The following is a 15,602-nucleotide window of genomic DNA, read 5'->3' as shown; positions in this document are numbered from 1 at the left end:
GCAATGTTGTTGTTATGAGCACGCGCTCTAACCAGCTGAGCCATCCAGCTGCCCATAGGCAGCTCAGCTCAAGTCGTTGTCTTCAATCTAGTTGCAGAGGGTGCAGCTCACTGGCCCATGTGGGAATGGAACCTACAACCCTGTTGCTCAGAGCTCACACTCTAACCAACTGAACCACCTGGCCGCCCCAGAGCAGATTTTTATACTGATGCAAATTTGTCCAATAAAGGGTTGGGTGTTGTTATTGTTCATGACAAGTGTCTGATATGTGGGGATGCATACCCCAATTCCATCAAACATATGTGGAAACTGAGGCTCAGGGAGGAGAATTGTGTACCTGATTTCGCAGAGCAAGGGGAGTCCCGAATCTTCCCCTTGGGTCTCAGTCTGCATGGGCAGCAGATTGAGGTAGTAACAGGAGCCTCCAGGCTAAGACCTGGGGACTGATGGGCTGTCCCTTCACAGCCAAGCCAGCTGTCAAGAGCATGCCTCTATGCCACTGGAGGGCCACTGCCAGGTGCAGCAAGCCTGATGGCGATGGAGCTCAGCTCATGGCCACCAGAGGAGTCCTGAAGGTGCTACTGCACTGGGCTGGCCCTGACGGCGGAGAGCCCTGGGTCACCTTCAGCGAGGCCACACTGACTGCGGAGGAGGTCTGCATTCATATCGCACAGAAAGTCGGTGAGTCCCATGGAGGGGGTGGAGGTTCCAGTAGCAGCTGGGTTCCATCCATCTGCCTGTTCATTCAAAAACCTTGAGTGAGCGCCTAGTATATGCCAGCCCCCAAATCACTGCCTTTGTCGCACTGATATTCTGATAGGGAAATCAGCAAGAAATGTAGTAAATAAAACTGAGTAGGAGGGCAGAGATAGATGATGGTGAAAAATTTTAAATGTAAGGCGATAAGGGAGGGAGCCCCAGGGATATCTAGGGAAGATGGGTACCAGGCAGCAGGAGCTGCAAGTGTAAAAGCCCTGAGGTGGGAACTTGCCGGCAACCCCTGAGCTGAGTGAGGGAAGACAGGAGTAGGTGAGGGCAAGGAGGTGATGGCGCAGGTTGTGCAGGGCCTTTGGGCCTCAGGGAGGACTTTGGGTTTTACTCCAAGTGAGGAGGGACTGTGAACAAAGGAGGGACGTGACTGGACTCAGGTATTCACAGGTGCTCTCTGGCTGCTGTAGGGGGAACAGCCTGTGGTGGATGAGGGTGGGAGTAGGGAGACCAGGGCAGAGTTGATCTCCAGGTGGGAGATGATGATGGGGGAGAGGTCAGCCAGGGCCAGATCTTACAGTGCCTTAAATGCCAGAGGGAGGAGTTGAGAGTTTAGACTATTTCTTGAGAGCAGTTAGAAAATGGAATGGCTGGGAGAGCCTGCTATAGATGTGCTCAAAAGTGTAATTTCTTCTGCCATAGGAGAAGTTCTCTCCAAGAGGACTTTGCTTACATGGCCCTTCCTCCAGGAAGTCCTTTCAAACTCCCTCCCCAACAACTGGGTGGGTGCCTTCTGGTGGATTTCTACAACACTATGTACTTTTCAATCGATAGCTGATTCTTTTTTTTTAATTGGGGAATTGGGGGAGGGGAACAGACAAGTTGCTGTCGTTTTGTTCTTCAGTCTAGTTGTGGAGGACGTTGCTTCACTGGCCCAAGTTGGCATCATCATTGCGCTCTTCCTGGGTGAGGCAGATCAGTCACTGTCTTCTGGATGGCCGCTCACAGCAGCTGCTGGCCGCTCACGCTGGCTGCTGGCTACACACAGTAGCCCATGGCAACCCACTGCAGCAGGGGCTGCAGCCTACGCCGTCGCCGGCGACTCACGGCAGCCCAGATAGCTGATTCTTAAAAGCTATCTGATAGATGTGCTGGGTGAAGTGAAACATGTCTGGCAGAGGGAACAGCATGTGCATGGGGCCCAGAGAGCCTGATCTATTTGAGGAAGCAAAAAACTGTAAGAGTGACTAGTGTGTCAGTTTCAATGATTTTGAAGGGGAAGTAGGAATTGAAACCAGGGTCCAGGTCATGCTATTCTGTGATGAGGGGTTGGGCTTTCTCAGGGAACAATGGGGAGCCATGGAAGGTTTAAGCCAGTAAATGAAACAGTCAGATTGGCTCTTTAGGAAGTTGTCCCACAGGGAGGCATTCTCCTTCTGCAGGAGGCAGCACACTAGGATGCAACAACTTTGGAGAGCAATTTGGCATCATCTAACATGGTTGAAATGTACATCCTCGGAGGCCACACAGTTCCACTCGTAGATATTCACCATACAGACACTCAGCTCATGTGTTCCAGGAGACACATGAGAATGTTCAGAGCTGCCTCATTTATCTTAGCGAAAAATGGAAGACGATCTCAAAGTCCATCTGCGGGAGGATGCACAAATAAATAGCAGTGTGGTTGAACACTGGAATACTATACTGCCCCGAAAAGGAAATGTAACCAATATTACATGTATCATCATGTGAGAAGCTTTAAAACTTATTATGACATGAAAAAGCAAATTGCAGAAGGACACTTATGGGAGAATACCACATTTCGAGTTTATAACATTCAAGACTCGATCATAGAGCATATGAAAATGGTAAACTCTCATTTAGGAGTATAGTTACCTCTTTGTGGGAAGGGAAAGGAGGTGGATGTAGGCAGGGGCTTCAACTGTACTTGCCAAGTTTTATTTCTTTATCTGGTAGTTGGTACTTAGGTGATTATAAGTCATTCTGAAAGAACTATTTTAGCTAAAAATTTTAAGTGATGTGTATTAAAAAAGATGCCTTTGGTGGCCAGTGTGGGGAATGACAGCAAGTCTGGAGGTTGGACTAGGCCTGGGCTTTGGATTTGAAGGAAATGAGTAGATCCCAGAGAGATAGTGGATACAGGAAGAGCAGGGCTTGTACAGATCTGATGTGGAGGGAATGCGAGGAGTTGAGGACAAGGACCAAGTCCTAGCTTAAAGAACTGGGCAGAGGAGGGGCAGGTGTGGGGGACCTTGGATGAGATCTGTTTGGAACAAGGCATGCCTAAGGGGGCTTGTGACCTCCAGGGGCAGATAGCCAGGAGGTAGCAGACTATTTCTTAGGGGCTGGAGCTCAAAGAGAGATCAGAGTAGGGTTGTGTTAGTCAGTTGAGGATAGGTTTTGCTATAGTAAAAAGCAACCCCCCCAAATTTCCTTGGGTTAAGACGATGAAGGTTTATGTAAAACCTAATGCAGGTCAGATGGTTCGCTTCTATCTTGACACAAGGGGTGTCCAACATCCCTGGGGCAGGGAAGATGGCAGGAGGGTTTATTTCTAGGCCTGGAAGTATGCAATCTCTTCTGCTCACATCCCATTAGCCAGAAACCAGTCCAGTGGCCCCATCCAAGCAGCGAGGGAGCCTGGGAAATATAGTCTTCTGTGAGGCCACAGCATGGTCAACATATTGCATTTTCCTCTGTTAGAAGGGGAGAAGGCACAGGGAAAGGTAGTGAAGGGAGACAGCAGGTCTGGGGGCCCACAGAGTAAATGGCAGCAGACGCTGACTCCTAACCTTGTTTCTCCCTGTTCCAGGCATCACTCCATCCTGCCTCAATCTCTTTGCCCTCTTCGATGCCCAGGCCCAGGTCTGGCTGTCCCCAAACCACATCTTGGAGGTCTCCAGAGACGCAAGCCTGACGCTGCATTTCCGCATGAGGTGGGCAAAGACCTGTGGGAAGCTTGTCCCCTTTTGTTCTGTCCCCTCCTTCCCCTGTACCCCATCTTAACTGGAGCTGGTATGAATCCATGCTCGGCCCCAGCTGTGCCCCCTCCCTTCCTGCAGGTTTTATTTCCGGAACTGGCACGGCACGAATCCTCAGGAGCCAGCTGTGTACCGCTGTGGGCCCCCAGGGGCCAAGGCTTCATCGGATCAGGCAGAGCAAGGGGTGCAACTCCTGGACCCAGCCTCCTTTGAGTACCTCTTTGAGCAGGTGTGAGCAGAGCTGAGGTGGTGGGATTATTTTGGGGGGAACTGATGGGCAGTTGAGGAGGCCCCACTTCCCTTCCCAGTTCCAGCTAGTAGGTTTCAACTCATGGCATCTGGGATCCTTTTTCTGCCTGAACCAAAGGGTTTTAAGACTCTTAGGGTTGCACATGAAAGAGTGCTGTGATCAATCAGTGATGTCTTCCACAAGCATAGGGTTGGGTAGAAAGGCATGAATGCTGTGTTTTTTTACCTTTCCCTCCCTCCCCAAAGTGGCCAGAAGCTGGGGAGTGAAGAGGTTCTCATGCCTCCCTTTCCGTCCGATTTAACCACCCCCAGGGCAAGCATGAGTTTGTGAATGATGTAGCATCGCTGTGGGAGCTGTCAAGTGAGGAGGAGATCCACCACTTTAAGAATGAGAGCCTGGGCATGGCCTTTCTGCACCTCTGCCACCTCTCTCTCCGCCTCAGTGTTCCCCTGGAGAAGGTGACCAAGAAGATCAGGTATCTGGAAATGGGACAGAGACACTGTGTAGGTGGATGGGAATACCTGGGCATCAGGGGACCAAGGCAGACCTTGCATGCTGCCATGCCTTCATTCATTCAACAGACATTTATTGAGCACCTACTACTGTATGCTGGCACTAGTTCTGGGTGTTGAGGACACAATAGTGAACAAGTTGGATAAAAATCCCTGCCCTCCAGGAGCTCATGTCTGGTAAAGGAGACAGGCAATAAAGAAAATACAAAAGTAAAATGTGTAGTATTTTAGATGGTGATAAGTGCAACGGAGAAAAATTAGGCAGGAAAAGAGAAGAAGCAGAGTGTCAGGGAGCGGGGGATATATAATTTAAAAGTGAGTAGTCAGAGAATTCCTCACTGAGTAGGTAACATTCACATTCAAAGATCTGAAGGAAGTAAAAGAGGGAGCCATGTGGGTATCTGGGAGAAGATAATTCTATACAGAGGGAACAACCAGTGCAAAGGCCCTGAGGCTGGACTGTGCTTGATATGTTGGAGGAAGTGTGGCTAAAGCGGGATGAACTTGGAGAGCTCCCTATAATTCAAGTGAAGTAAGGAGCTAGCTATGCTCACCTCCATTGCCAACTGCTGGGGCAATCAGGGCATACTCCCTGGAGGAGGCAGCAAGAGAGCTGGGTCATCAGGACCAGCAGTTCTTCTTTTTTTTTTTAAGATTTTATTGGGGAATTGAGGGAGGGGAACAGACAAGTTGCTTTCCTTTTGTTCTTCAGTCTAGTTGTGGAGGACGTTGCTTCACTGGCCCATGTTGGTGTTATCATTGCGCTCTTCCTGGGTGAGGCAGATCAGTCGCCGGCCTCTGAACGGCCGCTCATGGCAGCTCTTGGCAGCTCACACCGGCTGCCGGCCGCTCACGCTGGCTGCTGGCCACACACAGTAGCTTATGTCAGCCCACTACAGCAGGGGCTGCAGCCTATGCCATCGCCGGAGACTCCTGGCAGCCCAGCTCCAGGTTGAGCTGTTGTTCACCATCTTAGCTGTAGAGGGCAGTGTCACTGGACCTCATGTGGGATCCAAACCGGGGTCCTGCTGCTCAGAGATGGCGTCCCAAGCCAGCTCTTAACCAACGCGCCACTCGGCCAGCCCCAGCCGTTCTTAAAGCATGTATTTTTCCATCATGTTATCATGCTGGAGGACTGGGGCTGTGACAGTGAACTGGGAAACCCAGAAGAGGCAACTGATCTAGCCTGGAGATCAGAGGACACTTCCTGGGGGAGGTGACATTTCTGCTGAGACCTGAAAGTAGAGTTGGCTTTATCCAGATGTGGACTGCATTGGCAAAGCATTCTAGGCCGAGGGAATAGTGTATACAAAGGCCCAGAGGCAGAAGGTGGCAAAAACCTGTTTCTAGAGGAACTGAATTTTTAATATGATTGCCCATGTGCAGGAGTCAGCAAGGCACTAGTCAGGGGGCCTTTTTCCCCATTAGGGAGCCCTGGAGGGCTTGGAAGTGGGGGCAGGAGGCAGCTAGAACCTCAAGCTTTAGGAACCCTCTGATCAAAGGGTGAGACAGAAGGCTTGGGACATGCAGACTGAGGCTGCGAAACCTATAATATAGCAGGGTTATACTAGTGGTCGGGTGCGATAGGCAATAGGGACAGAGGCTAATGGGGCAGGGCTTTGTGAGGAAGAGAGGAGCCCCCCAGAGTTGTGCCTTTTATTGATAATGTTAAAAACAATAACGACTTCAATAATAGGAACAGCTGACATTGACATGGTCCTTATTATGTGCCAATCAATAGTCTTAATTCTGTCATCAGCCCTACAGGTGGGCACTGTTGGAACTCATTTTACAGATGAGCAGACAGCCCTTTAGAGCTTAAGGAAGTTGCCCAAGAGCTGGGATTTCAGCCCCATAGACTCCTCCTGAGTTCTGTGCCCCGGTCCCAACACCACCCAGTCTCCCTGTGCTGGCCCTTTATTCTGTGGTCTTTCTACCTCATGATAGCCTGCGTGTTTTCTAGATGAGGCAGCCGAGGTTCAGAAAGGTTAATCCACTTGCCCCATGTTACCCAGCCAGGCCTGCAACCCAGGCGCCTGACTGGCCCCTCCTTGTCATCCCCACAGCTTCAAGGACTGCATCCCACGCTCCTTCCGGGAGCAAATCCAGCAACACAACGCCTTCACACGGCTGCGCCTGTGGATCATCTTCCACAGGTTCCTGCGGGCCTTCCAGCCAGGCCACCTCTCCCAGCAGGTCATCATGGTCAAGTACCTGGCCACACTTGAGCGGCTGGCGCCCCGCTTCGGCACAGAGCGTGTGCCTGTATGCCACCTAGAGCTGCTGGCCCAGGCTGAGGGGGAGCCCTGCTACATCCGGGACAGCAGGCAGGCCCCTTTGAACCCTGGGCCCGAGTCTGCTGCAGGACCCCCGACTCACGAGGTGCTGGTGACCGGCACTGGTGGCATCCAGTGGCGGCCAGTACAGGCAGAGGTGAGCAGGGCACCTCTTCCATCTGAGGGTCCAGGAAGGGCTGGGCAGGGGCTCCTGTGAAATCTTGGCCTTAGTCTCTGAGGGGGGCCTGTGGTGCGCCCTTTCCCCACATGGCTCTGGGGCATGTCCTTCTGTCCCCTGGGGTCTGTTTTCTTTTGGAGTGTCCTTTGTCTGCCTGCCCCCTGGGGACCTGATTTCTGGGGTCTGCACCTCTGAGAACCCCTTTGACATACAGGGGTGAGAGAACTAGGATTCTCTTCTCTGCCCTCCTCGAGGTTCTGGCTTCTGGCATGTGTATCTCTTGGGGATGGGTCCTGTGTCCCACGTGTGACACCAGGACTTGAGCGGGGACGCTTAAGGAGATTGCCTGGTCTGTCCAGCTCCAGCCTTTCCGCAGATGGAACGTGCAGGGGACTAAACAGGTACATCCCTGCTCAAATCCACCCACCGCACATGCTGGCTTTCCAGGGTCCCAGTGGTGGTGACGGTGGCAGGAGCAGGAATCCCCATGCTCGCTCACTTGGGAAGAAAGCCAAGGCCCAAGAGTTGGGCAACCAACCAATGGACAGGCTGCGCGAGGTGCCGTGGGCCTACTTCTGTGACTTCCAGGACATTACCCATGTGGTGCTGAGAGAATGCCATGTCAGCATCCACTGTCAAGACAACAAGTGCCTGGTGGGGCCTGGGACTGGGGGCTGGGCTGGGGGGGTGCCTCCAGCCTGTGACGCCTGGCTGACATACCCCTGGCCTATAGGAGCTGACTCTGCCTTCCCGGGCCAAGGCCCTGTCCTTGGTGTCACTGGTGGATGGCTATTTCCGCCTGACAGCCGACTCGAGCCACTACCTATGCCACGAAGTGGCTCCTCCACGGCTAGTGATGAGTATCCAGGACGGTGTTCACGGACCTCTGCTGTGAGTGCGCAGAGGGGCGGCTGGGTGGCATGGGCCATGGTGGCAGCAGCTGCCAACTAGACTGAACTTTGGGAACTGGGGCTCGAATGAGGTGTGTGCACATATTTGTGTGCATTCATGTCTCAGTGTGTGACTGTGTGTGCAGCTGTACGTGTGCATGCATTTGTGTGAGTGTGTGTGTGAGCACATATGTGTGCAAACTTTTGTGTCTGGTGTGTACCTGTGAGTGTGAGCATGTGTTTGCCTGTGTGTGCATGCATTATATGTGTAAGTATTCACTCATACCACTGTGTGCATCCATTTGTATCTGTGTGTGTGTGGAAGTACACTCACGTGTGTGCCTGTATGTGCACACGTGTGCAAGTGCACACTGGTGAGTGTGTATGTGAGTGAGTGTGTGTGTGTGTATTTGTGTGTATGTGTTTGCATGTAAGTGTGGCACAACAGGTGTGATAGGGGGAGAGAGTGCCTACAATGGCAACGTGTCATGAGAGTCCCTGGGTTTGGGACTGTCGTGGTGCATGCCTGGATATTTAACAGCCCATTTGTCATGCAGCTGTGTCACTTTTCCAGTGACTGTGTATAAAATTGTCATCGCATGTTTTCACACGTGATAGGATGGATGATTTTTGTGGGGCTATGTTGTGGCCAAACGCTGGTGGCCATTCAGAGATATGTGTGGGTGTTCACACCCTTGCAGGTGTGTGTCTGTCCTGGAATTGTCGGTCACTGAGCAATTCTGTTTGGACTTGTAGGGCTGCAAATGTGAAGTATCAGTGCTTATGTGGTCATCAGATGCATGTGTGGCCATCCTGCATGTTGCCAGGTCATAGTTTGTGACTATTAGCTTGTCTGGCCATTGGCCCTGTGCTGGGCATCTCTTATCCTGCATGTAACACTGGGACTGGCCCCTGGGGATTTCTGAGAGGTCTGACCCCTCTGAGCCTGGTCTCTACACCAGAGGACAGTGAAGTAGCCATTTCACCTCACGAGAGCTGTGGCTGTGCCACATCACAGCTGGGTGTGTGCCACCCGTACAGGGACTATGGGCCATATCAGCGCGTTTCTTAGCCAGTTCAGACTGCTATAACAGAATGCAACAGACTGGGTGGCTTGGAAACAACACACATTGATTTCTCACAGTTCTGAAGGTCAGAAGTCCAAATCCAAGGTACCAGCAGATCCCTTGTCTGGTGAGGGCCCACTTCCTGGTTCAAGATAGCTGTCTTCTTGCTGTGTCCTCACAAAGCTCTTTGAGGTCCCTTTTATAGGCTACTAATCCCATTCATAAGGGTTCCACCATCATGACTTAACCACCTTCCAAAGACCCCATCTCCTAATACCATCACATTGGGGGTTAGGGCTTAACATACGAATTTTAGGAGGACACGAGCATTCAGTCTAGCAGGATGTGAGCCACCGTGTAGGTAGGTGTCTGGGCCTGTGGCGCTATGTCACCTGTAGTGCCTGTTTGTGCTCAGGATAATTATTACCTCTGGGTCAAGGATGTTGGTGCCCCTGTGCTGCCTCATTACACTGGGTAAGCAGCTGTATCTATGAACATCCTCCTTTGGTTATGTGACAGACAGTCCACTGTGTGTCATCCTGTGAGTGGCTGTGTCTGTGGCTGGGTGTGTGCCCACTAGCATTTGACAGCTGTTTTCTGTCTCTGTATATATGTCACTGTGTCGGTGACAGTGTCTGACAGTTGTTTCACACAAGTGTGTGCCTGTTTCCCCATGTGAGTTGTCACGTGTGACAGTGTTCTACCTGCACGTGTGTGTCCCAGACTCAATGTCACCACATAAGCAGCTGTGCCTGACATTTGTCCCAGCTGGGAGTGTGCCCCTCTGGGCAGGTTTTGTGTGTCCTTGTTGCCAGGTGGGGATCCAGCAGCCCCCCTGATGCTGCCCCCTTGTCCCTTGCAGGGAGCCATTTGTGCTGGCTAAGCTGCGGCCGGAGGATGGCCTCTATCTCATCCACTGGAGCACCAGCCACTTCAACCGCCTCATCCTCACGGTGGCCCAGAGGGACCAGGTGGGCCTGGGGCGGGGGTCCTGGGCTGGGGCTGGGTGTGCTCCCTGCCTGGACCCCTGCTCACCGCCCTCATCCTGCCACCCACCCCAGGAACATGGCACGCAGGGCTTGCGCCTGCGGAAATTCCCCATTGAGCTGCATACGGGGGCCTTCACACTGGAGAGCTGGGACCGGTCCTTCCCCAGTGTGCGGGAGCTTCGGGCAGCCCTGCAGGGCTGCTTACTACGGGCCGGAGATGACTGCTTCTCCTTGCGCCACTGTTGCCTGCCGCAGCCAGGAGGTATGATGGGGGTGCATGGGGTGGAGGGTGGCAGCTTCCCCCATGGCAGCCCTTAGTGACTGCTCTCACCCCCAGAGATCTCCAACCTCATCATCATGCGGGGGCCTCAGGCCAGCACCAGGCCTCTCAACCTCAGCCAGCTCAGCTTCCACCGGGTCTGCCAGGATGACATCACCCAGGTGTGTGCAGGTGTGGGGCCCCTGGGGGTAGGGGGGTACCGGGAGGGCAGCCACCAGCTGTTGTCATAGAGATGTTCCCTGCCATGTTCCCCCAGCTGTCCCACTTGGGCCAGGGCACGAGGACCAACGTGTATGAGGGCCGCTTGCGAATAGGGGGCAGAGGCCCTGAGGAGGACAAGGCAGATGGTGGGGACACCCCCATGCCCAGTGAGGGCCATGGGCAGGAGCTACGAGTGGTGCTGAAGGTGCTAGACTCCAGTCACCATGACATCGCCCTGGTGAGTGAGCACAGCCAGGGGGCAGGGTGAGGGGCAGGGTGTGCAGCCACCTGACCTGGCCTGCCCCCACAGGCCTTCTATGAGACAGCCAGCCTGATGAGCCAGGTGTCCCACGTGCACCTGGCCTTCGTCCATGGCGTCTGTGTGCACGGCTCCAAGAGTGAGTGGACCCCAGCATACCACCCCTTCCATTTACAAGCTGAACCCCCACTTACACCCACTCCCTGGGCTGTACCCCGAACCATATACTGGGTCAACCAACATACTGACCCCTGCCTACACCTCAATCTGTGACTATTCAACTCTTACCAGTACCCCGACCTCTGGCTATACCTTGACCTTCAACCTGTACCCCAACCCCTGACTATATGCCATCCCATTGCATGTCAGCCTCTGGCTACACCTTGATTGTTACCTGCACCCCAACCCTCGACTACATCCTGATTCTCAGCTGCATCCCATGCTCCATTCACCACCCAGATGCCTCTATAGCCCAGCCCCCATCTGCCCTCTAACCCCACCAGGACTGTGACCCCATGCAGATCCCAGCCCTGTTGGGTACCCCAATCCTTCCAGACCTCAGCCCCTGTCCCAACCCCACCTCTACCTCTACTCTGTGTGTACCTCAAAACTCCTTGCACAGGGTGACCCCAGCCAGCCCCCAGAACCTGAACCCCATGTGTCTACCTCTCCTGCTTCCCCTGCAATGCTGGCTTACACTCTGACCCCTGTATAACTTACACCCCGAGCACCCCAACCCTGTGGAATCCTAGCATCACTTATGTCCCAGCCTCAAGCTCCATACCTCCACTTGTCTGCACTCACCCCCAGGTCCCCAGTCCCCTCCCCATCTTTGTCATGACAGCTGACTGTATGCCTCAGACCCACCCCACCCTGGACCCAAACACCACCATTAGCCTCTGCCTCACCTGGTACCCACCTCAGCCTACACTTCATCCTGCATTTCTCTTCTCCCTGAAGTCACTCCTAAGCCCCCCGCCACACCCCTGCCCGATAGCTTCCCTGCCCACAGCCCCAGCCCCAGCCCCCATGGCCTGCCCTCAGCACCCTGGAGGGTGGACGCAGGTGGGTGGCCCTGCAGCGGCTTACCTTTGCAGACATCATGGTGACAGAGTACGTGGAGCATGGACCTCTAGACATGTGGCTGCGGCGGGAGAGGGGCTGCGTGCCTGTGGCCTGGAAGGTGGCAGTAGCCCAGCAGCTGGCCAGTGCCCTTAGCTACCTGGTACGTGGCCTATGGGTGGGACCAGTTGGTGGGAAGGGCCAGGGCAGCCTCAGCACTGGGTATAGAGACCTCGATACATCCTTCAATCCACATACTGGCCCCAGGAGATCTTTCCGTGAACCTCTTCTGCTCACATACCCATCTCCCATCTCCCCAAGAGAACACCTAACTCCTCCACTTGGTGTCTGAAACTTTGTGGGGCCCGGCCTTGGCTGTCTCTGTTACTCTCTTGCCATTTATCCCCAGCCTCTCCTGGTCCAGTCACCCCAGTTTCCAGAGCATCCCTGTATGCCAGGCTCTGTCGTAGGCCCTGGGGACACACAAAGAGCAAAACAGAAATGTCTATACTTGGGGAGTCAGCACTTTAGTTGGGAGGGATAAATGAGAAATAATAAGTATGTACGTTATATGCTATATAGTAGAAAGAACCATGGAAGGGGGCTGGAAGCAGGGGCGGAGTTACGGAGTTCCTGCAGGTTGGGGAAGAGGTGAAGTTTTCAATAGATGGTTTAGGGAAGGATTCCCCCAGGTACATCCCAGGCAGAGGGAACAGCCAGTGCAAAGGCCCTGGGGAAGGAGTATGCCTTGCATGGGTTTGAGTACAGCAGTGGGGTCCTCTGGCCTTTTGTCTCTCTGGCCAAGAGCCTTGACCATCAGCTCTGGGAAAACAGGAAGGACCCATTTGGGCCCACAATGACAATGTATTGGGATCTCCATAATGACCATGATTGTCCTTTCCACATAGGCTGTCCCTGTGGGATGGAGTGGGGACAGGGTCTGTAGGCCTCGTTGTCATGCCCCCTTTCCTTCCCACCCCAGGAAGACAAGAGACTGGTTCATGGTAACGTGTGTGGCCGGAACATCCTGCTGGCACGTCTGGGGTTGGCAGAGGGTACCAGCCCATTCATCAAGCTGAGTGACCCCGGCGTGGGCCTGGGCGCCCTCTCCAGGGAGGGTGAGGACCCAGACATGGCTGGGTATGGGGAGTGGCTTCCCCTACTCCTTTCACCCTTGGTGACCTCTAGCCCTGACCCCCAGAGCGGGTAGAGCGGATCCCCTGGATGGCCCCTGAGTGCCTCTCCGGCGGAGCCAACAGCCTAACCACCGCTGCTGACAAGTGGGGCTTTGGTGCCAGCCTCCTGGAGATCTGCTTCAACGGGGAGGCTCCTCTGCAGTGTCGCAGCCCCTCTGAGGTACATCTGGGGACCCTTGGGCCTTTCCCACAAAGGGGCCAGCACCTCCAAGGGCACATTCAGGGTCTAGAGCTACCCCTCTGGCTTGTGGCCTCACATATGTTGTCTCATCTCTTTGGGGCTCCAATCAGGCTACCTGTCAGTTGGAGTTAATTGTCCCGACATCATAATGTCATTGTGGTACACAGCAAGTAAGTGACATGCTTCAGTTTTAGACACAGTGACCCGGGCAGTGGTGGAGGAAACACAGGCTGTAGTGGGGAGGAGGTCCCAGAGGATGCCCCTGACCCCGCTGAGGGGTCAGGCAAGGCTTCCCAGAGGAGGTTTTGTTTTTTGTTTTTTGTGTTTTTTTTAGTTGAGCCATCCTGCCACCTGTTGGCAGCTCAGCGGCAGCTCAGCTCGGGGCAGGAATAGAACCGCTGTTGCTCAGAGCTCACACTCTTAAGCGAGCTCTTAACCACCTGAGCCACTTGGCCGGCCCTCCCAGAGGAGGTTTGAATCTAAGTGCAGAAATACCACAGTGGCCCATGCTAGAGAAGGGCAGCCTAGGCACAGCCTGTGCAAAGGCCCAGAGTCCTTGATGCATTCATTTAAGTCCTGGCTCTGTGGTGGCAGGCAAGTCAGCTTCCCTTTGCCAAGGCTCGGTTGCTTCATCTGTAAAATGATGACAGAACAAGGACCTGGCTGTTCCAGCCCTGCCCCCCTGGGGGTTTGACTCTTCCTCTTGGGAAAAGGGACTTGGGGAGTCAGGTTACTGAATCCTTCTGGTCTCCTTCTCCACAGAAAGAGCACTTCTACCACAAGCAGCACCAGCTGCCTGAACCCTCGTGCCCTGAGCTGGCCATGCTTACCAGCCAGTGCCTGACCTATGAGCCTGCCCAGCGGCCATCTTTCCGCACCATCCTGCGTGACCTCACTCGGCTGCAGCCCCAAAGTGAGCCCCACCCCAGTGCTGGGACCTTGGGGCAGGGGAAGGGACTGGAATTCCTGTTGACACAGGCACAGTGCACCCAAGGTCTCTGTATAGTGGCTCAGGGGGTGTGCCCGATTCTAATTCACTTAGGGGTGGAATGCTCGGAGTTCTTAATGTTTTCCTTGGGGACAGCCAAGCTTTGGATGAATTTTGTTTGTTTTCTCTCTTGATGAAAAGTTTGTGCCCTTTACCCAATCTTAGAACACCCCGGGTATCACTTTGATGCAGCCAACTCTGCGTTTTGGACCAGAAGTGGAATTTTCTAGCTGTTGCAAAAAGTTTCTTTATCTCTGGCTTGATGCTGGGGGAAGAGTCACCTGCTTTCTGTGACCCCAAGTGTAGGCCTGCTGTGTAAATGGGGAGGGTCCGACCTCACGCACTGTGGCTCTTCCAGATCTTGTTGATGTCTTGGCTGTGAACCCAGACTTGCAGGCGGCAGACCCCACTGTTTTCCACAAGCGCTATTTGAAAAAGATTCGGGATCTGGGCGAGGTGAGCGCGGGGCCTGGAGAACTGGGGGCGGGGCCTGGCTGTTAGAAAGTTTTCTGGCGGGGAAGAGTTCAAGTCCTAAGGAAAATCCTGCGGAAGAATGTTTCTCAGCGTGGGTGATGCCAGTCCCAGATGAACCTCAGCTTCAGAGAAGGCCCTGGGGAATTGAAATGGGGGCCTAGGCCCCTAGGAGACCCAGCAACACGGAGTAGGTAGGGCCTAGGATTTTTCCAAACTGACCAGCTTGGAGGCAGGGCCCAGGGAATCGTGGTTGCAGCTAAAAATTATCCTGGGTTCTTGGCCAGGGTCACTTCGGCAAGGTCAGCCTATACTGTTACGACCCGACCAACGACGGCACTGGCGAGATGGTGGCAGTGAAGGCCCTCAAAGCAGACTGCGGCCCTCAGCTCCGCACTGGCTGGAGGCGGGAGATCGACATCCTGCGTACGCTCTACCATGAGCACATTGTCCAGTACAAAGGCTGCTGCGAGGACCAAGGTAGGCGGGGCCGGACGGGCCTAGAAGTGCGATGGGGCGGGGCCATCAGGGCCTGTGGCTAATTAGAGCCTCAGCGCCAGGCTGGAGGGTGCCGGTTGTTAGGCACCGAAGTGGGCGTAGCTGGGCTGCCTTCTTTCCATTTTGGGAGGCGCTTGCCTAGGGCCAGGATGGGTCGGAGTCATTGTCAGCTCCCTGGGTTGGGGACAAGGTTCAGGATGGGTCCTTCCCACCTGAGGACTGGACCTAGTGTGTGGGTCTTGGCCTTCCCTCCCCACCTTGAGGTGGGGAACTGCAGGGCTCACGGTGGGCGGCCCATGGCCCCTACCTCTATCGCCCTCAGGCGAAAAATCAGTACAGCTCGTCATGGAGTACGTACCCCTGGGCAGCCTACGAGACTACCTGCCCCGGCACAGCGTTGGGCTGGCCCAGCTGCTGCTGTTCGCCCAGCAGATCTGCGAGGTGGGCCGGTCAGCCCCTGCTCGCAGAACCTGCCCCTCGTCTTTGGCTTGGCCTGTGTGTCCCATCCCTTTGCTTGGTCGACCCCGCCCCTGGGCTAACTTTCCAAAGTAGGTACTTGTCCAGTCAGCCGATCACCTGATCACCCCCCCACAC

At 54.3% G+C, this 15,602-nt stretch overlaps 1 protein-coding gene across 10 annotated transcripts in view; it reads left to right on the top strand.

The window, feature by feature from the left end:
• Window positions 1-15,602, top strand: part of TYK2 (tyrosine kinase 2) — a 23,527-nt gene that overhangs the window by 1,487 nt on the left and 6,438 nt on the right. For 9 of the 10 annotated variants that reach the window (XM_019659269.1, XM_019659266.1, XM_019659268.1 and 6 more), the window contains 19 exons: window positions 466-681; window positions 3,542-3,665; window positions 3,792-3,939; window positions 4,272-4,435; window positions 6,539-6,905; window positions 7,374-7,580; window positions 7,660-7,817; window positions 9,746-9,854; window positions 9,945-10,134; window positions 10,210-10,313; window positions 10,409-10,591; window positions 10,664-10,751; window positions 11,710-11,837; window positions 12,657-12,792; window positions 12,876-13,030; window positions 13,814-13,964; window positions 14,398-14,495; window positions 14,798-14,990; window positions 15,331-15,556. In XM_019659269.1, coding sequence (XP_019514814.1) covers window positions 466-681; window positions 3,542-3,665; window positions 3,792-3,939; window positions 4,272-4,435; window positions 6,539-6,905; window positions 7,374-7,580; window positions 7,660-7,817; window positions 9,746-9,854; window positions 9,945-10,134; window positions 10,210-10,313; window positions 10,409-10,591; window positions 10,664-10,751; window positions 11,710-11,837; window positions 12,657-12,792; window positions 12,876-13,030; window positions 13,814-13,964; window positions 14,398-14,495; window positions 14,798-14,990; window positions 15,331-15,556 — 3,145 coding nt within the window. The remainder of the gene's footprint in view (window positions 1-465; window positions 682-3,541; window positions 3,666-3,791; window positions 3,940-4,271; window positions 4,436-6,538; window positions 6,906-7,373; window positions 7,581-7,659; window positions 7,818-9,745; window positions 9,855-9,944; window positions 10,135-10,209; window positions 10,314-10,408; window positions 10,592-10,663; window positions 10,752-11,709; window positions 11,838-12,656; window positions 12,793-12,875; window positions 13,031-13,813; window positions 13,965-14,397; window positions 14,496-14,797; window positions 14,991-15,330; window positions 15,557-15,602) is intronic. The other variant, XM_019659276.1, reaches the window with a different exon arrangement.

The sequence above is a fragment of the Hipposideros armiger genome, unplaced genomic scaffold (assembly GCF_001890085.2).
Source record: "Hipposideros armiger isolate ML-2016 unplaced genomic scaffold, ASM189008v1 scaffold_298, whole genome shotgun sequence".
NCBI lineage: Eukaryota > Metazoa > Chordata > Mammalia > Chiroptera > Hipposideridae > Hipposideros > Hipposideros armiger.
Note: the sequence above shows the minus strand (reverse complement) of the source record. Positions and strands in the feature narration are given on the sequence as shown.